Here is a 26,949-nt window from a genome sequence, read left to right on the forward strand (position 1 = left end):
AAGGTGAAAGGATTAAGAAAAAATACACATATATAACACATAAACACAGAGAAAAGTATGGGGATAGCCAGAAGGAAAGAGGGGGTGGGGGGGAGTGGAAGAGGAAAAAGAAGGGATAAATGGAAACTAAAAGAAATTCACTTTGAGCGATGGGTGTACAATGCAGCATGCAGATGATGTTTTGTTGAGTTGTACACTTGAAACCAGTATGGTTTTGTTAACCAATGTCACCCAAATAAACTCAATGAAAAATAAGTAAAATATGTTTATTTAAAATTGTTTGACATAATTTCAGATTTACACAAAAGTACAAAGAATTTCTGGATAAGCTTAATGTGGATTCACCCAGATTGACCAATCTATCTATCTATCTATCTCTCCCCTCTCTCTGTATTTAAATATATAGAGACATAGAAATATATGTGTGGTCAGGTAAAAGAAAATAAAACATAGATAAGTAGATACAAATATATATATGATCTATATATATAATATATAGATATAAAACTGGGATATGTCTATATATATATTATATTTATATATATTTGTATGTGCATACATATGTACATATGTATATACATTATTTCTATATCTTGGCTGCTGTATATACACATATAGATCTATAGATCTCTATTCATCTGTTTTTTTCTTATTCCTGAACACTTTGAGAGTAAATTGCAGATGTGATTCCCTTTTCCCCTAAATATTTCTATGTATATTTCCTAAAAACAAGAAATTTTCTTACATTTGCCTTTTAAAGTTAGAAGATGGTTTTCAGCTAGAGAGACTGTGGACTGGGAAATGGGTGAGATCATTTGGCAGTCAAGGCAAGAGCTGATGAAGGCAGCTTCCTAAACTCTCATACATTACATGTGGTATACATTACACATCTAGATGATACATTGGTGGGACCCGGTAAATAGTAAGGTGTAGTTAGAGGTGGTGCCAGGTTTCTGGTCAGATCTGCTGGGCAGGGGGTAGCTGGTAGAGCTGTTCACTGAAATGGGCATGAGTAGCAGGAGGGATGGCATGTTCGGTTCTGGGTGTGTTAAGACCAATGTGCCTTTGAGACACCAAGATGGAGATATTTAAGAGGCAAATGTATGCACCAAATCTGATGCACAAGGTAGAGGACTGGGCTGGAAACAGAGATGTACAAGTCATTCATGTAAAGGTGGCCATTAGAAGCATAGGAGTGAGATCCCTGAAGGAGACCAGAGGCCTGGAGGCAGATCCCTGTGGAACCTCAACCCTTCAGAGACCTCATTCCACATCTTGGGGCCATGCTGGACAAAGTAAAGCCATAGTCTCCTGGGATAGCAAGTATCTCTGGACATCCCTATTGTGACAGTGAAACCACTGGTTATGCACATGGAAAAGCTAGGTGGCTGAGGAACCAGCTGTGGGGGCTTTGGAGGTGAATTACTCAATCCCACACCTGGAACTTCCTGAGTCAAGAAGGGGACAGGTGGTTTGAAGGGGCTTATCTTTTCTGATCTGAGAGGCTGGATAAAGGCAAGAGAGAATGTCTCACTGAAGTCACAGTACAGGCCACAGCATGTCTCCCTGTGTTCTAGAGAGTCTAAGAGAAGACGGGGTGGAGTGCGGTGTCAATGAGCCTGGTCCTGCCACCATTGCCAAGGCCTGGCTTTGTGTGGAGTAGCGGGTGCAGGCAAGAGTGAAGAAGTCTCTCCTGCTGAGATTTGCACATCAGCCAAACTCCAGCTTTATTTGTTTGTTTAAATTCAGTCTGGTTTTTGATCAGGTGCCCAGAGTTCAAGTCTACACTCTGGCATTTTATAAAATGTGACTTCATGTAAGTCACTTGGAAAAATCACCCTTTCCAACTCACCTTTTCCGTATCTGTTGCTGGTGAGACTGGATGCACCATGTTAGTGGTACCTGGGATTTGGGGATTTCACTAAAATAAAAATTAGTTTTTTAAACAGTGCAGTCAGTAAAGAGGGACAACATTTTATTTTGCCAAGTAAGGGAAAGACCCTTTACAATTGCTAAAACTTCTATAAATACAGATCACTTTAAAAACAATGGCTCTAGAAAGAGTATAGTCTCAAAGAGCAAACAAAAAATAAGAACTTCCAAAGAAATAAAACTCAGCAACCTATACCAACTTCTATAAAATGTAGCAGGATTTTCCATTTCTTGGTGGCTTGTTGGGAATGTCATCAAGTGTTGACAGTCCTTGGACCAGGAATTGAGAATGTTTTCTCTAATTGCTGGGCTCCTCCCGTCTCTGGCACTTGTTAGTCTAGATGCTTTCTGTCCCCTGAGTCCTGCTACCAGGAATAAGAACTGGGAGGCCTGGAGCTTTGGCTTATTGCAATTCTTTTCTAGTGCTCAGCACAAAACCTGGCACCCAGCAGGGAAATTTCCCTCGTTCCATGGCCTCATCACTCCTCCCTGTACAACCGCCTCCCCACCCTCATCTCTGCATCACCTCTCTTGTCACTTAGAATCATCAGGGCCTTCTGTTTTTCTCCCTCCCCTTCCATCTTTTCAATCCTGCAGTCCTGTGAATTCTTAGTTCAAAATAATTTTTTTAAATATGTAAGGCTATATCAGAAGTGGATATTCAGTTACATATGATGGGCTTTGTCATGTGACTTTTATATTTTTATTTTATTTTATAAAATTTATTTTTAATTACAGGTGATATACAATATTATATTAGTTTCAGATATACAACAACATAGTGATTCGACATTTATAAACCTTACAAAGTAATCACCACAGTAAGTTTAATAACCATCTATCAGCATCTATCACCATAGTTATTATGATATCGTTCACTCTATTCCCTGTACTGCACAGTACATCCCCATGACTTTTTTATAACTAGAAATTTGTACTTCTCAACCCCTCTTTCCTTTTTCACCCATTCTTCCAACACACCACCCCTGTGGCAACCATCAGTTTGTTCTCTGTAACTAGGAATCTGTTTCTGTTGTTTTGTTTATTTGTTTTGTTCTTTAGACTCCACATATAAGTAAAATCACATGGTATTTGGTTTTCCCTGTCTGACTTATTTCACTTAGCATAATGCCCCCTGGGTCCACCCATGTTATCACAGTTGGCAAAATTTCATTCTTTGTCATGGCTGATAGAGTAATATTCTATCACATATGTGTACCACATCTTTGTCCACTCATCTGTTGATAAGCACCTGAGTTGCTTCCATATCTTGGCTGCTGTAAACAAGGCTGCAGTGAACCAAAGTCATTCTTGACCTTGTGTTCCCCTTCGCACTTCTATCGCTGCCATGTGAGGCCATGTCCTTACCATTTGTCCTCTCCCAACCGATCACCCTGCCTCCATCCTACCCACTCTCACCCCTAGTCTCAGCTCACTGTACCCACTGCTGCCAACTAGTTTCTCCCTCAGCTCCCATTCCCTATGGGAGAATTATACTGCATTTATACCTGGAAAGGGCCTTGGGGATTATCATGTTTACCAAAGTAGGAAATCCGAGTTCCAGAGAGGAGAAGCCAGTCCAAAAGCACACATATAATTGTCATCAGATCCAGAAGTATACCCAGGCCTTCTACATATAAGCCAATGCCTACCTATGTCTGTATGCTAATCAATAGAATTTTAAAAAATATATACAGTGTACCATAAAGGTTACCTCTGCACTGTTTAAAGCCAGAGCCCATGTTTCCTTATTGAGCCTTTTGCCCTGCAATTTCGACTCTCCTGGGTAGTCTGCCATACACGGGTTCTGGCCCCACTTCCACTGCCCACTGCCTACTAGCCCTGATCGCCCACTATAGTCAGGTTGGTCTCTTTATTTCCCCCAAACACACATCAAACTTTCTCACTTCAAACATTTTCTCAGTCCATATTCTCTTACCTGGAAAGTCCTCATTCATTCACAGACATTTATTTAGCTCTGAATATGAGATAGAGCTATGCTCAGTGCCAGGACACAAAGGAAGGCAGTGTTTCTGCCCTGATGAGCCCACAGTCTCAGGGATTTCCCTGTCCTCCTGATGCGCAGCTGTGAACACCAGCCTGGCCCAGAGAGGTGACCACTCCTCAGAGCCCCCACAGCACCCTGCTCCATCCCATTCCTCAGGTCCTGACTCATGGTGTCTGCCTCCCAGCTCCAGTTCCTCTGTCACATTGGGCTAGCTTCATCTCCCCAAGAAAATCACATGCTGCTTGAGGGCTGGTCTATTGTCACTCAGTTCCTGAGTCTACAGAGTACTCAGCATAGTGTCTGCTTCCTGTGCACTTGATGACTTACTAAGTCCCTGCAAGGCTCAGCCCCTTGCCCTTCTACCCAGCTAGGGAGGTCCTGGTCCTTCTCAGCCTGAATGTGCCAACAAGTGTCTAGGACTAGAAATTGAGCCCATAGATATCCTTCCTTCAATATATACCTCTCATCCTCACTACTACACTGTCATGTTCATGTTCCTACAAGTAAAGTGAGGAAAAGATGAACACCAAGGAAAACCTGAAGGGGAGAAAATAGAGCCTTGGCAATCAGAGACATGCAAAAGAAAGTGGGGTCCTTATGCCTGGGAGAATAAGGACCTAGGACAGTGAGTTTCACATTCTACCCCATCAGCATTGCTGAGAACTGGCCTTATGCCACCATAATCACTTGTGGCTATACTTGTAAATGTGAATGTGAGTGTGTGTGTAAGAGGAGAGACAGAGTGTTGAAGAGAGAGAAATACAGAGTGGATGCTAATGAAAGCCATCCTCAGGATGAGCTTGCCTATTTCCATTTCTCTCAGTCAAGGTCTTATGACACTGGGTGGCAAGTTCCTCTACTTGCCTTCAAATTTTGCAGCTACCTGTTCCATACTTCTAAGGGTGTGCCTTGCCCTAGTATTTAGAGCTCAGCTCTAGGGAGCACCCAACAATGGTTGAGCATTTATTTTGTGCCAAACACTATGCACACACTTTATATATGTTGTCCATTTTACCTTTATTGCTGACATGAGGAATGATGTTATTATCTTCTCTAGCAGGTGAGGAAACTGAGGCTCAAACACATTAAGTGCTCAAGGCCACCCAACTGAGAAAGGTCAGAGCCCCAACCTGAACACCACTTGGAGATTTTTTAGAGATACATTTTATCCTTTGTCACACAAGGAGAGCATCCACATCTGTGCCATCCTTCTTAGTCCTGGAATCTCTAACAGGAGTGGAGGGAAGGATAAACAGTGGGTAGCTCAGAGCTCAGAGTACAGGCCCAGCCTAGGTGACTCCTTCACAAGCTCATTCTAATTCAGTGCTTCTTAGTTCCTCTTCCCCTCCACCCTATGATAATCATTTCCTCAGAAACCCAGAGTCCAGGTGACTTATACATATGTAAGGAGATAGAGAGGCAAATACTGTCTACTGTAACCACCCAGTTCCTTTTAATGAGGCCTAGCAATTTTCTCAATAGCAGCAAGACTGAGGGCCGCAGCCCAGTTTATTGCTTATATAACAATAGGGGAATAAAAACAACAACAACAACCCAAAGCCACTTCCAACCAGTTCAGGCCCAATATGGCTCTCAGCCTTGGTTAAGTCGAAGTCATAACTTTGCTGAGTTTAATGGACTTCCCAGAAACCAATTCACCCTGAGTTGTTACGTCTCCCTTCAAACAATGCTCTCTTCATACCCCTCCCAGCCCACCCCCTCCTCTCTGTCAACCAGAGCATCCCGGAGCACTGCCCTCACCCCTCCACGCACTCCACACTGTCCTGAATGCTCCTTTGGGACCATCCCAGATGCCAAGGTTCTAAGTCAAAAGTCATGAGTGGGTTTGGAAATCCAAAGCAGCCAAACCTCGTAACGTGATGGGGAGGAGGGGCCAAAGCTAAAGTGAAGGCATCGTCATCCCCAAGACCCGCCATTCCAAGAGGATGGCTACCAGTCCTGGGGGGTGAGTAAAACCTGAAATTTGAGGAAGGAAAGGTGGATCCAATTTTAACTAGGGACTAATTAGTCCCTAGTCCTAGGCCACCTCATGGCCTTGGGCAGGGATGTGATGTATAAAAGGTGGGCAGGCTCAGAGCATCCCAAACCCTTTGGCACCACCAACACTGCAGTCGCTCTGGTGAACTTGGGTAAGTCTGACGACAGCACTTCTCCTCGAAGCCTTGCTGCACATGGTCCCAAACTGTGACTGGGAGCTGAGGCTAGAGCTCTGGGTGGTTTGGGCACCTCTCTCTTCTATATCATTTGGGACCAATCTGTCTTAGTCTGCAAGTCTGGTGAAGGGTGTGGGAAGGTGGGCTGAGACAGGGAGTCAGTTTGCTAAAAGGCCAGTGTCCTGAGGCTCCTGCTGGTGTGCTATGGGTGCTGAATCTTGCCAGGTACTGAGAGGGACTCAGTAGAAGGAAAAGAGGGCACCAGTTATGGGACAAATCAGCCTGCAGAGCTGTTGTTTAGGGGAAAGGTGGATTTAGGGAGGGAGGGTGGCTGGCCACCTCTGGGAGTGAAGTGCAGAGGCCCAAGAAAGACAGAACATCAGGGACAAGAGGATGTGGCACAGAGACAACATCCTGCTCCGGGAATCAGGGACCATTGTTTCCACCTGCCTGTGCTGAGTGGCTAGAAAACAATTATTTCCTTCTCTGAGTTTTGCTTTCATCACTATAATTAAGAATTGAAAGGATCCATTGCATCTCTAGATGCCTCTTTTCTATAAATTCTCTTAGAGAGCAGTTAAGATATTTCTTGTCATCCTTTTTAAATTTTTAGAAAGTTATTTAATAAATTAAAACAGTACTAATCATGGACTAGGTGCTGTATGTGTGTGTGAACATATGCATATAAACATGCATATATTTATATATGTATGTACTTACATCTGTATTATATATTTTTACACACTCCTTTTATCCTTACAATAACCCTAAGAGAAGTGAGTGCAGAAAGTCAGGTAACCTTCTGAGAGTGATGGCTGGTTAATGGTTTAGCCAGGACTCAGAGTCCAGGAAACCCTGTTCCAGATCCCATAGTCTTTGCCATAACAGCCTGTTACTGTTCTCTTTCTCCCTGTCTTTCCTTTCTCTCTCATAGTTTTCTTTCTGTGCTTCCCCTTCCTTCCTATCTTCCCTCTTGCCCTTCCTTCCCTCCTTCCCTTCCTTCCCTCTTTCCCTTCCTTCCCTCCTTCCTTCCTCCCTCCCTTCATCCCTTCCTTCCTTCCTTCCTTCCTTCCTTCCTTTCTTCCTTCCTTCCTCCTTTGTCTTAAAAAGAGTTGAAATGGTTCACAAACATTTAGCTACAATTTATACTCAAACACACACACACACACACACACACACACACACACCCCTTAAATTAATAAAGGGATCAGGGGCAAGGTAAAAGCAGAGCAGGAGGTGAATGTGGCAGGTAGTTCACCTGGCCCCAGAATCTTAAGTGTTCCTCACTTCTGTGTCTTTCTGCTTCCAGTTGCACATCCAGCATACAATGTCTCAGCAGAAACAGAAGCAGTGCTGCCCCCCACCTCAGCAGTGCTGCCCTCCACCTCAGCAGTGCTGCCCCCCACCCAAGCAGTGCTGCCCTCCACCTCAGCAGTGCTGCCCCCCACCCAAGCAGTGCTGCCCCCCACCCAAGCAGTGCTGCCCTCCACCTCAGCAGTGCTGCCCTCCACCTCAGCAGTGCTGCCCTCCACCTCAGCAGTGCTGCCCCCCACCCAAGCAGTGCTGCCCTCCACCTCAGCAGTGCTGCCCCCCACCTCAGCAGTGCTGCCCTCCACCTCAGCAGTGCTGCCCCCCACCTCAGCAGTGCTGCCCTCCACCTCAGCAGACCAAGCAGACTTGCCAGCCTCCACCCAAATGCAAGGAGCCCTGTGTCCCCAAGTGCCAGAAGTCCAAGTACAAGTAAGCCTGGACATGTGACCAGAGACCAAGCCCCCAGGGAAAACGGAGAGCAAGAAGTCATCCCCCTCCCTCCAACAGCCAGCTGTCAGCCACACTCACCCGGCTTCTAGATTCAGCCACACTCGGGAAAAGGCAGAGCCAGGATGACGGCTTCCTCGATCTCTACCACTTATTAATTAACAGCAGCAATTTCCATCTCAGACAAGAATCTGGCTCTAAACAGTCTAATCATCTTTGCTGACATGTATCTACATCGCCCTCTCAGCTTCTTGAAAACCTAGGCATCATGCCCTGGCACCCTTTCCGATCACCCTCCACTTCTGCTCCTGTTTTCCAAATAATTAAATGTAAATCCTCTGGTACTAATGTCTGATCATTTGCTGTTGGACAATTTTACAATCCTGCAGATTTTGTATTTCACTCCTTACCCCAGAGCCCCAGGAGAGTGGGGTGTTTGGTGCATGGAGAGGAGAAGGCAGAGGGGTTACACTTCTAAGCTGGTGATGCAATGGTCCTGCCCAGAGAAGGAAAGGCGGGGCACAGAGTCACACCCTATATCCACAGAAAGTGAGAACACCACATGAAACCAGAGGTCGGGGTGATGACCACCTGGAGAATGTCTGCAAGGAAAAGACAGCCTCCTTGTAGGCCAGGAAAGATAAGGGAGCTCCCAGCCAAGAGCTACATGTTAGATGAGAAAGACTGAGGTAAATCAATTGTAATTCAGAGAACACACTCCAGGGGCTTATGGGTCAAAAGGAATTGAGGATATAGGCTTAAAAATTCACCCATCAGTAAAGGAAAAGACCAAAGTTTCTTCACATTAACCATAGGTAGTTAGAAAGCAGTCTGTGCAAACATGATATAACCAACACACACATATGCACTGTCAATATTTGATCAAAACCGCAGTTCCCATTTTCCTTTAGTTGGGGATTCTCCTGAGCTATTTTCCCCCACCAACCTCCTATTTTCAACTTTCTACATTCACAGGGGATTGAGGTAACCAGATAATTATGACCAAGTAATCCAAACTTCTTGTTTCTATTACTTCTGCTACCCACCCAACCCATTCCATCCCTTTCCACCAAACCTTTCTCTTGCAAAAAAAAAAATCTACAAATTAGGGTATTTGAATCTTCTTTCCTACACCTGTCTCCCCTTTTATGCCTCCGGACTCCAGAGGAATCACTAGGAATCAGCAGAAGTACCAAAAAGGAGCCAGCAGGAAAAATGGCATAAATTGAAGGTCTGGATTATCCCCAACATATATTACAGACCCTGGAGAATGCACAGTTAGCTAAAGACCAAAGCTTTTAGCATTGCTTCCCTGGATGGTTGGGCTCTTCTTCCATCAGACCTTCTTCAATGCCTTTAAACTATGTCCCATCCATCCATCTACATATCCATCACCAATCCTCTATCCGATCTGTGCACCCTTAGTAAGCACCACCCCTCCCATTTTCTCAGAATATGATGAGTTCTGCAAAACAGAAACACAGCACAGGGTCGTGGGCCTCTGGGCTTAACCATGCCCATAAGAAGACTTAGCTGAAACCCCTGAGATAACAATTAGACAAGGTGGGGTCTAATTAAGGGATGACTGGGCAGGACAGGTACCTCATTCCTGCCCTCAGAGTTCAGATGAGACAGAGAACAATGAGAGCTGTGGAGGGGAGGAAGGAGAACTTGGCCATCTCTGTCATCACAGCACCAATGAACCATGGGGCTCCCAGAAATGTCTGCCCAGTGACGAACACCTGGAGAAGGGGAGATTCAGAATAGAATGAGAGTGGGACTTGACCAGAAAGGGAGGAGTACATTCCACAACTGGGCACAGCATGAGCCAATGCCATGAGTGCCAAGCGTGCCCAGGAGGGTCAGCCCTCCAGCATATAAGCCTCATCTATGGTGGTTATAGAGCGTGACCTCCACAGCCACCTACACCAGCTGGACACCACAAAGGATGGTTCCAGCCTTGTGACCTATGTCTCATAAACATTTCCCTTAGAGTGTTACATTCAAGTATGACATATAACTCAAGTATGACATATGAAAAGCTTTGGAAAATGATATAAACCTTAACTCCCTGAAATATAATTAGAAGTTTTAAACTTTCCCCACATTCGAATATCTCATTCAATATAGTCTCCAAATGTCTTCACTCTTATCCCCTCCCCCATACATTGTCTTTCCTCTCTCATGTAGAATCCCACTCCCCCTTTCCTTACCCTTCCTCACTCAGCAGCTTAACATAAGGTTTAATTTTGCCTCTCTTGGCTTCATTTAGTTCTCTCCTCTGCCAATGACCATAATTAGCATATGTGCACAGGTACTTGTGTGTGGGCCTTCTTCTGACTTTTCTTTTGTGCCCATTATGCTCGGTTTGGATCCCAGTATGATCCTCTCGTGACCTGAAATGAATTACATAACTTTTCTAGGTCTCACTTTTCTCAAATGCATTAAGGGGAGAATATCTCTTGCGGTTAAAGGGGGGTGCATTTCAATGAGACAAGTAAATAAATAGCAAGCATAGCATGACCCTTAAGAAGTGTTTGATCAATGTTATCTATTATCTTTATTATTATTCTCCAAGTTCTGACAGAGTAACAAACCCACAGGCCTCTTATTCCCACCAGCTTGAGGACATGAGCTCTAGACTTTTAATGATACAAAGCTGTGAGGGACAGGGCACATTTGGAGCAGGGGGCAAAGGCAAGGACCAAGTAAGTAGAGTTGAATGGGTCTGAGTGGGTGCTCACAGAGAGAAATAAGACTTAGTCTAAACCCATTTGGTGGTTACCCTTTTCTTCCAGAAACTTCCCTTTCTTTAATACCTTCCTACAAAGCTTCCTGCTCTCAAGGCAGTCCTGAGCAGCTCTGGTCCACAGGATTCCCACCTGTCAGTTCACACAGTCAGCCATGTCTTTCTGAGTCAGGCTTTGCTCCCTGGAGGCAAGAACTGAGGCTGTCAAGCTGAGAACACGTTCACAGGGCAGGGACCTGACTGACCCGATGTGTGCCAAGTATTTACACATGCTGATGCTGCCCTGCTGAATTAGGTGTTGCTATTCCCATTAGAGTGGAGAACTGAAGTTCTGAGAAGTTCCTTACTTGCTCACAGTAATACAGTTTATAAATGGCAGACCCAAGATTCAAAGTTGGAACCCTCTGGCTTTCTGGTCTGTATTCTTTGCAACATGGCACTGAGCATGCTAATGACTGGAATCCTCTCTTTCCAGAACTTGCAACCCACCAATCCACTGGGAAGGCAAGGCCGGCATGTTCACACCCAGTCTCATACTCATACTTGTTTGCCCAGGGATATACACTCATACATGTTCACACACTCACATAGATCACACACACAGAGTTGTTATTCAAAGTAAATTCTATAGCTTTGGAAACTGGCACTGAACATGAGACCAGAAGCTGCCCAGTGATGAATGCCTAGAGAAGGGGAGATTCAGAGTAGAATTAGAATGGGATTTGGCCAGAAAGGGAGAATAGTATCCCACAATAGGAGCCTCTGGAGCAGCAGCCCAGAGGCCCCTGCTATGGCATTGGTCACCTATTTCCTGATGGCATGGAGGACTCAGCTGGGCATCTAAGGTGGTGGCAGGGCCACTGGTAGACAGGGGAGTTGGTATAGTGGCTATTTGTCATCTGAAGTAGTTTAATATTTTAACTATGGGTACATCAGTACTTATATATACCTGCATGTACCTACTGAATATCACCCCTGTGCACACTCACTCTTGCACACTCATGCATGCTTCCACCTTCACATTCATATTCCCACACATACACATTCACATGCTCTCACACAAGGTCACAGCTCACATAACTGCATGCTGTCAATCACACTCAAATACATGTTTGCACACATTCAGACACCTAGACACAAACACTGGCATTGTCATTGTCATTCAAGTACAGTCTCTGTTCTCATGTTCAGTGGCTTGCTCTCTCTTTCTCCAGGCCTCTGCCAGAAGGAATGTTTGACCATCAGTCTTGAGTGCATTTTCACAGAACAGAGATTCCAGGATGAAGGGTGTGGTGCCACATATTCTTAATGAAGAAAGTCCCTGGAAGGAGGTATGTGCAGGAGAAAAAACACCCACCCATCTTGGAACCTGACAGGCCTGAGTTCAATCCCCTATTCCTTACTTTATTCATTGAGTAACCTTGGCCAACTTCTCTAAGCTGAAAATGAGGATAACTCAAATTTCAAGGTCTGAATTAGAGACTCAAGCAGATAGGCAGTGGTGGTCTGCCCATCCTTCATCCCCTTCCCCACAAGCCACTTGAGAAAATGAAGGCACCTCAGCCACAGGGGGACCGGGCACACACCCTGCTCTGCCTCAGGGGGATCCCTGGCTGTTAATGACATTCAGAAGAAAGACTCCAGTTCTAGCTACCACAAATCCTGTGGCAGCAGCCCTGCCTGTGGGTGTGGTCCAGTTTGGTTGCTCTGCCTTCCCCTGCATGTTTGTACACATGGCATGGATGCCTGGCGCTCCTGGGGGAATCACAGACAGATGTCTGGCACTGAGATGCAGCAGGCTTGGCCTGTGCCCAGGTCTGCTGGAGCACCTCCCAAGTCACTGGTGCCACCTGCGTCCATGTGTGTGTCAGTGCTGTTGTTGTCTGGTCTGTCCAGGGCAGAGAACAATCATTGTTGACAATGACTCCTGGCTTCTGGAATTTATTTTAGTCCCCTGTCTTCAGAATTTTCACCCCAGCTATTAGGTATTAGACTATGGCTACTTCTGTCTCACTCTTCAATGTGAGTCTTCTGGGTCCCCAAGGGCTGAGGGAACAAAGACGTCACCTTCAATACCTTCAGTGGGTTTTAGGAGGCACTATAGTTCTAAATTAAGAACACTAAACAAAGAGGCTTGAAACCCAAATTCTTGTCTTGGTTCTGTCCCTGGCCTCCTTGTGATCCTGAGCAAGTCATTTCCTTTCCCTAGGCCTCGGTTTCCTCATCTGCACGTGACATTATGGAGCTTGCTGGGTTCTTTCTCAGCTTCCTTCCCACTCTGACTCAGCATGAGGTGACTCACTGTAATCTTTATTTGATCTCTTCTTCCCCTAATTAGTCGCAGTCACGAAAAAACCTTAAAGAGGTAAGGATGGAATAGAGCCACCCAGGTACCAGACATTTTGTATGGCTTCCTTGAAGAGGCACAGAGCAAGTTTAGCTAAAATCCACATCCATATCGAATATTCTTTAATCCTAGGACTAACTTACTTCCCAATACAGATCCAAAAAACACACATAGTCTATGGGGAGATATATATTGAAAATATATATGTATATATATAATCTGTACAAATGTACATATTAACTATTTACACACATATATGTATATATGTCTATACACATACATATGTATCCAAAGGTAGTTAATTACTACTATAAGCAATGCAGTATTTTAATGCTGTTATCCTATACAATATTTGTTAGTACAAAAAGAGATAAAAAATCTTATTTTGCAAATGAGAATAATAAGACCCAAGGAGGTAACAAACTTTGCCCCAAGACCACACAGCTAGTAGCTGACAAGCTGGAATTCAAATCCAGGTCTGTCTTTTATTTAAGCCCATCTTTTTGACTAATTCTACTCTTCCCCCATGGTTAACCTGAAAACTTTTCCTGGGCAAGCAGGGAATGAGCTGTTCTCATTTGCATTTGTGGTGCTTGGTTCAGAGAGAACTCTGGGTGGTGTCTAACGGAATGCTTGGATGCTACTTCTGGCCTCTGTGGAACTGGCCAGGAGCCCTTTTCTTGCTCATCATGGCCTTGAAAAAAAAACAAAGACTAAATGCCAAGACAAATGTGTACGCAGCTAGAGCATTGGGGAGAGGGTAAGAGATTAGCCTGTAGTTTTTAAGACCAACTGACAGCAGTCAGCTACATTTCATTCAAGTCTTCATGGAATGTCTTTATTCCATCCTCGGCTTGAGATGGGTCAGGATGGTGGCCTGTGTCTTAGCTCCCTGCATACAATGTGTGTGTGTGCATGTGTGTACATGCATGCATATATGCTCTTCTCTTTGTGGGTAGTCTGGGAAGTTCTACCAGCTACCTTAATCTTAATAGTTTCCTGCTGTTCTCCCATCATGTCTTATATTATAACTGGGCCCCCTGGGAAGAGAGATATAAAATCAGAATCTTGGTCTATAGAGGCTCTTTTTGACAGTTTTTACAACAGACTGGGGTAATGAATAGAAGAATGTCCACTTTCCTATCCAAGGGGGCTGGTGATCATTAGATGCAGGATGGGTGGCATGAAAGGAAGGAAAGTAGGAGAGACAGGATTGGACAGCAGGGACCAGTGACCTTGTGAAGAGGTAACCAAGGCCAGACATGTGCTCAAGACACCCACAAGTTCCATTGGGGTTGATTACCAATTCCTTCTATCGCAAGATTGGACCAAGATGGACTATCTGCCCCAGGGCTGGAGCTAAATGATTTTTGTGGGAGAAAGACTAAGAACTGAGTGGTAATTAATGCTGTCTCTGTGAGAAATCTCCACCAGCTGAAATTAGACATGGTCCTTTGAGGTGACTAGTGGAAACAAATCCCAAAACAAGACACATGGATCTTCAGTTCTCAATCTTGGAGATGCAGCTTGTATTTGGAGATCTTTTGATAATGATGACTTCCTCTATTTAAGACCTGTGTCAGAACTAAAATGAAGCCAGAGCAGCCTTTAAACAGGATTGTGCTAAAGGCTTATGACCAGAGAGGAATGAACCCAGAGCAGGACATGTAACCAGATCATCAGGTTGGTAAAGTTGGTCCACTCACTCTCAGCACAAGCTCCACTACAAGGGTGCCTTCCTGGACACTCCTGTCCTGCCTTCCTGCACAGAGGTCTCCATATCTTCACATTCTAGAGGCACACTCCAGCATCTGCAGGCTTTCCACAAGCTAGACCTGTGCTTCATAATTCTTCCTCTACTCTTTCAATAACTGTGCTTTGTTAAAGTAGTGATTATTAAACGGAAAAGATGGCAGGGGTCTAACAGCAAAGGTCCAGAAGCCTTTTGTGAACCCCCAGGGCAGATTTAAATGTCCAGTGTCTTCCCTAGAGTGCTACATTCAGCTGGCCTGGAGATTTTCACCTGGTCACTTGTCTTTCTGCTCCACTCACTGCCTGTTTGTTCAACGAGCACAGGGCTTGGCACAGGTAGTCCCTCATCGGCATAAGCTGTGTTGCTGAAGGTCCTACATGTTCAGACTACTATGGGGCTCTGAGGAAGTGGTTCCACACTTGGTTGGGGCAGTCTTTAGCAGAGGCCTGCTCCCAACAGGCACTGTTTTTCTGCTCAGCAACCCCTCATCCTGCAGTCTACCAACTCCCTGCAAGAACCACATCTTGTGGCCTGTGTGTCTGAGTCCTGACTGTCTCACATGCCTTGTTCTAGAAGGATGCAGCAAAGAGGCACAATGAGTATGTAGTCTGGGAAGAAGCAGCATGATAGCAGCATAGAGCTCAGTCTTAGAACCAAACTGACATGGGCTTGAATTCTGGCCCAATGACTTACCAACTACATGACTTTGCGTGAGGCACTTAACCTCTCTGGGTTTCAGTTTCCTCATTTGCAGGGATGGGGTCAACAATGTAGAGACCTGCATTTTATGTAGTAGCTGTTTAGTAAATGGAAGCCACTGCAGTGAGAGCTTCTATTGCTCTCCATCCAGGTTGGCTCTCCTGAACTCCCTTGTGTCCTTCCCCTCTTCCCACCCTATGCACTGACTCAAACCAGTCTGTCTACATGGAAACCCCACAGCCATCTACAACCAGCAATGGCACCTTCGAAAGGTGTTGGCTCCCATGGAGAAGCAGCCAGTCCCTCCCTCAGGGGCTCCTGTGGTCCAGCTTGAGAAGCCATTGGAATCAGAAGAGTATTGGCTGAGGTCCTTAGTCCCTCTGCCTGTAAAGTGAGGTGAGGGATCACTAGGGTCTCCTGGGGCCTCTGAGTCTGTACCAGTGAGAACGCTGATGCTATTTAACAATGCTGCACAGGCCCAGCAGGTGGCACTCTGCCCTAACTACCTAGGGACTGACATGCCTTGTGGTTCGGTTTAAGGTCTGGTGGGCATAGTGAGGAAAGAGATGGTTTATTTAGTTTGCTAACCTCAGACAAAAAGTCATTTGTAGGAAAATATCAATTACCTTCAAGCAGAAGAAACTATTCTTTACAGGCCCACACCACCTTCACGTCTCTTTCCCTCCTCCTACATCCCACCCCTGGGGGCAGGCACAGGCACATCTGCTCATGCGCACCCACAAGTGTATACACACACACACACACACACACACACACAGTTACCTGTTAGTATGCACTGGATTTAAACATTTCTTTTCCATTTGGCCAGAGTCAAGAAGAACTAGGAGTGCAACTACCTCGGGAGAAAGAATTCAATTCTAGTGCATCCCACTATAGCAGTCAGAAGGGGCTAAGTCATGTTTCAGGAACCAGTGAGCCCCAAATCTCAGTGGCTTAAAACAACAAAGGCTTTTTTCCTGCTCACTTTTCCTATTCCAAGGAGGGTCAGCTGCAGTCTTACCACACAGTAATTTAATTTCAGCATGCTGGCTGGCAGTGTAGCCCAGATCTGGAACACAGCACTTCCCCTGGCAGGGAGGAAAGAGTGCATGCTAAATTCTAGGCTGTTCCAGTTTAGATTTTATGGGCAAAGCAAGTCACTGGCCAGACTGCTGCCATCAATGGGGCAGTGAAGGGTACTTCCTGGGGGAGTGGGGCACAGGCAACCAAGCATTTATGAACGTAGCATAATCTGCCTCACTCCCAGAAGAGATTCTTGGATATCTAGCCCTTGGAATTATCGATCCCGGCTTGGTCTTCTTTTGAACTATGAGTCTAGAAAAATCAACAAATGTTTATCAAGTTCTTCTGTATGCAAAAGACTGCCGATACCCTGAGGAGGAGGAAGAACCACAATCCAGCAAGGAAGAAACACAGGCTGCAAACAAAGCACACAGAAGGCCTGTTTGACTGGGGCCAGAATGAAGGGAGGAAGTGCACCAGGAAGAGGGAGCCAGTGATGTGGAGGAACCTGGGCTCTGCTTGAGCAGAGGATGTGTGTGTTCCTCCCAGCCGCACATCAGGTGAGCCACACGTGCAGATGCCCTGCACTCCACCTGCTCAGTTTGTCTGAGCTCACATTCACTGCACATCTATGATGGACAAGGCATGATACTACTGCATATAAGACTCAGAGGAAAGCCAGGAATGTCCTGCCCTCAACGAGCTCACATTTAACAGAGGGACAGACAGTGGATACTGTATCCCAAATCAGCAGAATCAGTTCTAGTACAGGGGTTTTCTGAGCAAACACAGACAATGAATGTTGCCTGGGTGACACAATGGGGGATGCTCAAGGGAAAAAATGAACTAGTTTCTGAAGTTCTAAGATTAGTCAGGCATGGATGAGAGGCAGGTCACTCCAGTTGGAAGCAGTAGCTTGTTGGCAGGAGAAAAGTAAGAGAAACAGCACATTATCAAAAAACAAACAAACCTGTGAATAGGGTATCATGGCTTATGGCTGGAGCAGTAAAGGCAGGTGGGCAGAGAGATCAGAAACCTTCTCAGAAAGGCCCAGAATGTGGAGGACCTTTTAAACCCTGTCAACAACCATGGACTTGATCCAGAGAATCACTGAAGGGTTTGGGCATGGAATGTCTTGGTTACTATTGATACAAGGTATTGTCCAGCCCCTTCCCTTCTCATTCAGTTCTGGTGGATGGCTGTGGCAGGGTAGTTTGTTTGTATATCAACCTGTTGAATAGATAAAAGGCCAATCACAGCACAGAGTGGCAGCTCAGAGCTCTGTGAGCCCCGGGGGTCTCAGTTATCACCTGGCACTATATCAGGCTGGGTCTGGCAGCCCTTGTCTGCTGCCTTTTGTAGCCACTTCCCCAAGGAAGGTCTCTGTGGTCAGAGAGCAGGGCATTGACTGGACAAACTGTTCCAGCTTGTGGTTTCTGTTAATTTGTCTGTTTAGTTCAGTTCCCTATCTCAGCCACCATCACAAAGGCCCCTTTCTCTGACCTGAAGGACAGATCTAAGCCCCAGCTCAGCACTTCCAGGGCCCAAGGCACAGGGAAACACCAGTCTCCCTTGTGAGCAATGCCAGAAAGGGAAATGTCCTCTCTTCCCAACCATCTTCTTCCAGGAAGAGAACTACTGTTCCCCCATGGCTGCCGCCAGCTGGTCTTTCTTGAGGTTACATCCACTGAGCTCAATTTACCAGGAATGGAAATCACAGAGGACTCCTAGAAGAAAGAAAGAAAATTAACAAAGAGTTGTCCAGCTCATAGCATACTCTTCTTAAGGACTCCCATACAGAGCAGTCTCTTTGGTTTTATGCCATTAGTCCCATGTCCCCAAATGGGCCTTCTTTGCTATACTAAACCAGGCCCTGCTTTCCAAAATTACCCATCAGCCAGCTAACCAGTCATGCAAACAGTCATTAAGTCAGCTGGTCAATCATTCAACCAGTCAGTCAGTTCAAAAAACTAGCCAGTCAGTCAGCTGGTTTGTGAGTTCATTTCTTATTTATACACTCACTCCTTCCTTCTTTCACTTACTTTCTGACTCACTCACTCAATAACATCCTTTAGTAATTGGACCACCCACTCATTGACTAACTAGTCTATCAGCTGGCCAAACCAATTTTTACCAGGGTGTAACTTCTGTCCCAAATGTCCTTCCTTCCCTTAAGTTTAGCTGGGCACAAAGACACACACACACATATACACACACACACACACACACACACACACACAGGCACAAGGGCCTCCTACTGGTAATGGTTGGTTTCAACATAGAACTTCAAGTTTGAGAGAAACACAATGTATGTGATGGTGAAAACAGGAAGGGCTACTTAGAGAGGGTGAGCATCAACCTGAACTTGAAAAGATGCATTAGCCGAGAAAGAGTCTTGGCACTTCATTGGCTCTTGTTGTAAGACCAAAATGTCTAACAGTGGTTTTAGCATTCAATTCAACTCATTCATTTATAATTCATTCACTTATTCATTTTCTCATTCATTTGTTCATATTTATTGAGTGGATACAATACATGTTTGGCTAGTATGAAGGGATAGATGATAAGCAGATGATGACATGATCTGCTTGAAGGTGATGAAGGTGAAAAGCTCCTACCATCAAGGAACTTATATTTAATGCTAAGATAAATAAATAAATAGATGTTTTATCATTTATATGTATATCAAGTCAAAAAATTATATGAAAATTACTTCAGATAGGTATAAATAAAATACGGTGGGAGGTCTGCAGAAGAGTAATATCTGTTGGGAAAGACTAAAGAAAGAGATTATGGAAAAAATAATATTTTAAATGGTTCCTAAAAATTACCTTGAATTTCCCTAGGAAATCTGGGAGTAGCAGGCCATCACAGATGGAGTGACCTGAGGCAAAAAAGCATGAGGCAAGTTTTGGGAAGAACAATAAATACCCTTAACATCTGTGTTAAGAAAAGGTGGGAGCTAAAATGGGTATATAGGTGATGTTAGCTTGTGCAGGATTTTTAAACAGTTCATAATCCCTCTCCTTCTTCAAGGGCTTCATGATTATTCTCATTTATAAATACTAGCACATCACTCCATATGTTAGGCTAAATGAGCGGGGGCAACTATCTGCTCACCTGTAGCCACTCAGCCCTCTCATAGCAGATGTCTCTAATCAATTACAGTGCTCTTTCCAGTTGAGCCTGAACTCAACCTCAGTTCTCTCAACTCACTATTAATCCCACTTGGATGAAACATGGCTGCCTTCCCAGACCTAATCATATGTTTATAGAATGTTAGCATTTAATGGATCCTTAGGGAAAATGTTAGCCAATCTCCTCATGTTGGAAAATAGAAAAGTCGAGGCTCAGAAAAGTTAAAGGATGTGCTCAAGATCTGACAGCCAGTGAGGGCCAAGGATTAGACGAACTATTTCTTTACTCCCCTGGCTCCTTTCCTATGTCTCTAACTATACTTGTCATGTTAAGGATAGGGTGATTATGTGTCAGTGCCACTTGACTTCCAAGAGGCTGACTTTGGCCATCTTCCCAGAAAAAGACACTTTGCCCACTCACCACTCTTCTTCCATAGCCAGTTTTCAACTTCCACCAGTGACAGACAATCTATGGGTGTTCTGTTGGAACTAGCTTCCCACCAGGTTCAGCACTTCATTTCCTGCTTTATAAAACTCCCAGTACATTTACACAATGGAATTCTATGCAGCAGAAAAAAAGAAGGAGCTCCTACCCTTTGCAACAGCATGGATAGAACTGGAAAGCATTATGCTAAGCAAAATAAGCCAGGCGGTAAAAGACAAATACCATATGATCTCACCTTTAACAGGAACCTAAACAAAGAAACAAGCAAACTATAACCAGACACTGAAATACAGAACAGGCTGACAGTGTTCAGAGGGGAGAGGGGAGAGAATTTCAGGGGAAAAGGGGAAGGGCTTACAGGAACAAGTATAAAGGACACATGGACAAAAAATAGGGGTGGGTAGAAATATGAGGAAGGTAGGGAGGGCTGGGTGGGTGGGCTGGGATGGGAGTAAAAGATAGAAAATTTTACTTGAACAACAATTAAAATAAAATTTTAAAAAATTAAAAAATAAAGTAGTAAGCCAACTAACAAAAAAATATGCTAGAACACACACACACACACACACACACACACACTAAAACTCCCAGTACTGTTGAAGGTCTGGTAGAAAAGCATATCACAGAGGGACCAGGGGTGGAGGGAGGATATAAATTAATCACATATTTCTGGACACTCATCATCTCATTCTTCTCTCCAAGGATCTGCTTTTAATACCATTATACAGAATATCTAACGTTAGTATCTGAGCATCTTACTTGCAAACAAATTAGAGGGTGAAGTGATTCATGTTGCAGATGGATTTCCCACATTAAGAAAAGGTCACAGGGTCTCTTTAATGAAGCATCCTCTGAAGGGTTTGTTGATAGATTAAGTAACTGGTGCAGGGAGAAACTCAAAACTAAAACGTTCTAAGCCATGACTGCTGGTTAAGCATCAATCAAAAATTAAGATAAAGTAAATCTGACATGATTATGACTTTTAAAATGAGATGTAATTTGCCCAAATTTAATTTTTTTATTTTACTGGATAAGCAGCTAAAATACAGGAATGTTGGCAGCCCCAAAGCTCCCTTGCTCTCTCTGTCATATACAGTCCTCTATCCTAAAAGTCTCTCAGGAGTAACCTAGAGCTCTTCTTTTGTCTATTCTTCTTTCAATCTCAGAAACAACATAATAAATATGTTCTGTGTGTTTCCAGATGGGGTTATCAACAACACTTTTTCCCCCAAAGCCCAGAGACAAAATGCCATGGTGGTGCTGTGTCTAGATAGAGAGATAGATGATTTCTTCACATTGTCTCTGGCAGGGTCCCATCCCAGAGTCTGGTCTCTGTTGCTCAGTCACCCTGTTGTTTGTTTGCAGGGTGGGGCTGGGGTTTCTCAAGCTTTGATTCACCCACAGCAATGAGTCTTGCCTCCCCTCCCTGATGGAGTCACAGGGACACACCTGCTATCCAGTGTCTGCTCCCTAGAGAAGAAAGATGCAGAGCCTAGCCTTCTGGTTTCAATACAACACGGTCCTTAGAGGATAAGAGAGCAGATGCAAGACTCAAGCTGGCCAGGTGATAGTCCCGAGGCCAGGCTAGGCAGGGGGGAAGGGAGCAGGGGCTACAGAGTCACCATTCCACTTGGCTTCCCAGGGTGCCATACCTGCAGGAGTTTTTATATGTGGTGATCAAGTCCAGGGGTGCCAGGAAGGCTTCCCTCCTCCTTTCTCTTTCGAAAGAGTAGTCCTCTCTCTCTGGAAATCAGTCATTACAGGTTTAAGAGACTTGGATCAGCCTTCTCTTCTGAATTCTGGATCCAGCTACCATCAGAGCCAGTTTTTTCATCCATAAAAGTTATAATACAATTAGCTTTCTTAATAGAGTGTTGTGAAAACTGTATGTGGAGGTGCTTTATGAGCTTTAATGACTAATAAAGATGCACCTGTGCCTGTCAATGCACGGACCAGGGATCAGTTCAGGTCTCTTAGAGAAGGTAGGGAAGATAGGCTTGGTGGGAAAGAGAGCACCTGAGTGCTAGGGAGGAAAGAGGAAGGAAGACTGGTGCAAGAGATGGAAACCACCAGAACCAACTCCCTAGTTTGTCGTTAACATAGCCTCTGCTGAGAAGAAGCCCAGTGGCCCAATAGCACTTCAGCTCACTGAAAACAGCTGTGAAGTCAGGAGACGTGTGATCCAACCCCAGCTTTGACATTAACCTGTGACCTTGAGCAAAGCATGCCCCCATTCCAGCCCTCAGTTTTCCTGTCTATAAAATGGGAATAATGCGGCCAACAGGAAAGTTGAGTCAGGGTTTTGAAAAGTTGAATGTGTTAGATGCATACAAATTTGTTGGTGACTTAGATATTTATGACCTAGAAGTCATGGTCCCTTCAAGATCAGCCATGTTTTTAGGTCTTTATCCCAACAGTATCCTCTGAGATGATAGTTATATTATAAGCCAAGTTTTATCATTAGCTAGAATTCTGAAAACTAAGCAGAAGTTGTTTACTGATCAAGTAAGAAGCCAGTGAGTGAGCACAATGGGAAAAATAAGGGCACAAGTGTATTCCAGAGAAGCTATGTGGTAACTGAGACATAAGGGGATGTCACTTTCTATCCCCTCATGCACAGCATACCTACACTCACACCTTCTAGAGGTCAAGCACATGAGAATGTCTTGATTTGCATCCTTTCTAGTTCTGTGTTGCTGCATATTTCCCTTTTGGAGAGTGCACCAGAAGGAACACAGTGGTGTGGGGTGTGGAAGTGAGGGTGCAGGTGGAGAGGGTGTTCATCTCCAAGATGGAATGCAGAGCCCAGAATCTAGAACCATTCTTGAAGGTGATAGACTTGGGAAGAGGAAGTGGAGGAGACATGGCCTTGAGAGGAAATTAAGGGTTAACTTTTAAGAGTAGCCAACCCTGAAAAGTGAGCAATATCAGGTCTATCTATGACGGAAAACTCAGGCAAGATTCTTAGTCATGGTTCCCCCAGACACAGTCACTTGTCCACCAAGGAGATGCTAGTCACTGTGATAGAGTGGAAATGAGTTTTGGGGCAGGGTCCCCACCCAACTCCATTACATGTTACATGTTGTCAAGCAGTCAGTTAACTTTTCTGGGTCTACTTTTGTAAACTGTAAAATTTTATTTACACTACCCAACATAACTGCCATGAGGATTAAATCAGGGATTTGAAAATTACTTCTAGACATTTCTATCATTTCTTAGGCAGCCTTAGACTTTGCTCAACAAATGCAGAAGTGAACATGTCGGCCTGCAGTTCCTGGCAGTGGTCCCAAGGGGATTGGTATCCCAGAGCAGTCCTGCCTTTCCCAACCCCAGGCATTAGGGAACCAACTGGAGGACCAGAGTTCTTTCCTCCCATCTGAATATAGTTGCCAGATTTAGCAGATAAAAATTCAATCCTCCCAGTTATGGCTGAATTTCAAAAAAAAAACAAACAAGAAATTTTGTAGTATATTTCATGTAGTATTTGGGATGCACTTACACTAAACAAATTCTGCTGTTTATCTGAAATCAAATTGAACTGGGACTCTGTTTTATCTGGCAGCCCTAATCCAGAGGCCAAATTCTATACCACCCTCTTTGGCCACCTAGTGGTGGTCACTCACCAGTTCTGACTCCTGGTGGGCAGGTTGGGGACACAGCACCATGTTGATTAAGCTTAGGGGCACCATTCACATCCTTCTGCTTGTGCTCAAGAAGTCACATAAAATCCTATGCAAAAGATCCCTGCTGAATTGGGAAACCCAAAAGCACTGTGCAGTGGGACAGGGCTAGGTGCAAGAGTTCCTGTGGCTAGACTTTTGACTTCTCCCTCTATAATGTTTAAAACTCTGGGTTCTTTGAACACTTCCCATCTAAGTTCAGCCCCATCTCTGCTGCTTACTACCTATGGGATCCTTCCCAGCCTCACTTTTCTCATCAGCAAAACTGTAACAATGGCATTTGCCTTAAAGGGGCTCTAAAGATAAAATGAAACAATGACAGTAAGGGGCAATTTCAGTGCTAGGCATCAGTGAGTTAGCAGTGAATGGCAGCAACATGAAGTGCCCCAAGGTCATACTCCCTGCTGTTTTTCCTCCTTCCTTAGCATTTTTTATGGATCCTCAGATTTGTTCTATTGTCAAAAGATCTTCAGTCCCTGAGTTTAAGCAAAGGCCTTAAGTGGGTGAAGTCAGCTCTGGTAGACAGAGATGAGACACAGAATGCTAGAATATCTGGTGGGTGTTTTCCATCAAAACAGTCTAGTCTAGTAAAGCAAGTCCCTGGAGGAAGTACAGGTGGGACAAGTGGGTGAAGAATTCCCTGGGAGGTGATGAGCAGGGCCACGCCAAGTGCCGGGGGGCAGGTTGGGGGCCTTTATAAGGTTGCCAGCAGTGACTGACTATGAACCTTGCTCAACCTCCTCTCCTAGGGTCCAGCTTGCGGATCTGGTAAGTAGGAACTCATTTGTCTTCCAGTGATCTGCAGAGCCCTTTCCTCCTTCCTGAACTGTCTTGAGCTCTAGGCTAAGCTCCTCATCTTTCTTAGTTAATCAGAGAAGTGACATGAGCTTCATGACAATTAAGTAAATGTCACACTAATCTCTACTTAGGAAATTCAGTCTCCATTCTGTGCCATTGCTAGGTGTGACTAGTTTCCTGATTCTGGGGTTTAGCTCCCTGGCAAGAGGATCTTTCTCATTAAGAGGATATATTTACAGCTGTAGCATTTGGTGGCAATGCTGATCCTTCTTTGAAGCTTTCTCATGCTCTCATTGGCACTACCAATAAGCTTTTAAAACTTTGCTTTTGGATTTACAGAAATCATATTTTATATATTATATTTTATGCTATGTGCTACCTGTCTCATTCTCATGATTGCCATCTGGGAACAATACTTCCCATTTCTAGTCACAAATTTAGAAGGTGAGGAATGCTGCCTACACAGAAAATCAGACACACACATCAGAGCTTGGAAGGCCTCAGAGATCTACTCGGTCAGCATCCTCCAAGTAAGGGCATGGGGTCCAAATTGCCCAGAAGTATGCCTGGCCAGTGAGTGGCCAGTGCTCTTTCCCCTGAACCAGGCTGCCTCTTGGCAAAACATCTTCCTAATAAGTCTCTTAACTCCAGTGGTCTATTTGGCCTTATATACTCTCCATGGGGGGCTAAAACCACTATCCCACAACCAAGATAAATGATTCGCCTTAGCATTCCATAGTGAGTCAGGGGTGGAGCTAGGATTAGAACTCAGTCCTCTGAGTATCTGGAACAGGGTTTCTCCAACCCATCACTTACACACTTGTTCCCCTAAGACACAGACTGCCTCTTCTTTGTGCCCATCCATCTTGCCCACACTCATTGCACTACCCAAGGCAACCAGTAGACACTCCAGACCTATCAGCTCATGCCTTGATCTTGTAAAACATTTGAGCTACCTTTTAATTATCAGCTCAGCACACCCATCATATTTTCTATTTTCTTAGAAATAAAGTATGTATTTAGTTAAGTGAGGAGTCCATGGGAAGATTCAGGAAAATAGGAAATGAAACAGCATAGAAGAAAAAAGAAAAAGAGAAGGGAGGATCACAATGGGTACATGTGAATCAATCCATTAACCAATTTGAGGCTATTAATCACTTATCACATTCTTGGCTGGTGGAGAAAACACTCTTCTAGGTGTCAGAAGAGAGAAGACAGGGAGGGAGCCTTTCTCATGGTGTCCCCTGCCTGGGTTTCTTTCAGAATCACCTGCAGCAATGTCTTCTCAGCAGCAGCAGCAGCAGCAGCAGCAGCAGCAACAGCTATCCCAGAAGATCCAGCAGCAGCAGATGAAACAGCCCTGTCAGCCACCACCTGTCAAATGTCAAGAGACGTGTGCATCCCAAACCAAGGATCCATGTGCTCCCCAGACCAAGAAGCAGTATCCACCCAAGGGCACCTCTGTCCCTGCCCAGCAGACATGCCCCTTGGCCCAGCAAACCCCCAAGAGTAAACAGAAGTAAAGATCAACTGGAATACAACCTGCTTGCCACCCAGACTACCAGATGGATCCTTCCTTCTTCCACCTCCTCCTACTCAGGGTCCAGTGAAGCACTATCAGAAGTTCTTCCCACTGAGACCCTACTCACACACATCACCTTTGCCTCCAAGTCTTTTATACCCTACCCTGACTCTCTCCTAAGTGGACATGAAGAGGCCTCATTCTTTCCAACCTTCAGCTTGACCACAGCTATGCTGTATCCATGTCCCAAAGCAAGAAATGTATCTGGGTTTCTTCTAGGATTCCACCCCGGTTAGTAGGGACACCAGAGGCTGATGCACAGCTCCTGCCTCATTTCCTTCCCCAGCTCCCCCTCCCTCAGTTTCTGTCTTATTTCCTCCCCTAATAAATCTGTGCTTCATGTCATTGTCTGTTTCCTGGCTCCAGTCTGTGATCCATTATATGGTTCAGAGTGGGTATTTGGGGGAAGTGAGCGTGTGAACACACATGTGCCCAGGAAAGCATCCTCATGTACAGTTATTCTCCAATAACTAAAAAGAAGGTCAAATACTGGTGCATCTCAAGTAAAGAAGGGGGAGAAAAAGCCCAGGGACTAGCTGACAAAGGTCTGGGAGACTCGTGTAAGTAATCATATCTAGGGAAGGATAAAGGAAGGAAAAGTTAGCTCTTACCATTAAAAGCACCTGGCCTACCTGATGAATGTGGGTTTTCCCTCTCAGAAGTTGTCTTTCTGAAAAATTAGACAGAAGTTAAATGATGTAAGAGTACTACAAAGCACTTCTGCAAATATGAATTTTTTTTAATTTGGAGTTTTTGTGCTTTAAAATTTTTTATTGAATTTATTGGGGTGATATTGATTAATAAATTTATACAGGTTTCAAATGTACAATTCTAAACAATCATCACCACCCAAAGTCAAGTCTC

At 44.6% G+C, this 26,949-nt stretch overlaps 1 protein-coding gene across 2 annotated transcripts; it reads left to right on the top strand.

Moving 5' to 3' along the window:
- The first annotated feature begins 11,757 nt into the window (after window positions 1-11,757).
- Window positions 11,758-26,430, top strand: SPRR4 (small proline rich protein 4). Of its 2 annotated transcripts, XM_045817147.1 has the most exons (3): window positions 11,758-11,952; window positions 24,455-24,473; window positions 25,767-26,430. In XM_045817147.1, the coding sequence occupies exons 1-3, from the start codon at window positions 11,902-11,904 to the stop codon at window positions 26,024-26,026; spliced, it is 330 nt and encodes a 109-aa protein (XP_045673103.1). In that variant the 5' UTR covers window positions 11,758-11,901; the 3' UTR covers window positions 26,027-26,430. The 2 variants fall into 2 exon arrangements, with proteins under 2 accessions (XP_045673103.1, XP_045673104.1); XM_045817148.1 differs by lacking the exons at window positions 11,758-11,952; window positions 24,455-24,473 and adding an exon at window positions 16,923-17,003.
- The last annotated feature ends 519 nt before the right edge of the window (window positions 26,431-26,949 follow it).

Source organism: Phyllostomus hastatus, unplaced genomic scaffold (genome assembly GCF_019186645.2).
Source record: "Phyllostomus hastatus isolate PE091 unplaced genomic scaffold, TTU_PhHast_1.1 phas_scaffold_216, whole genome shotgun sequence".
NCBI classification, from domain to species: domain Eukaryota; kingdom Metazoa; phylum Chordata; class Mammalia; order Chiroptera; family Phyllostomidae; genus Phyllostomus; species Phyllostomus hastatus.

Coding starts and splice junctions, on each gene's coding strand:
- SPRR4 (XM_045817147.1), top strand. CDS start 11,902: ATGAAGGGTGTGGTGCCACATATTCTTAATGAAGAAAGTCCCTGGAAG.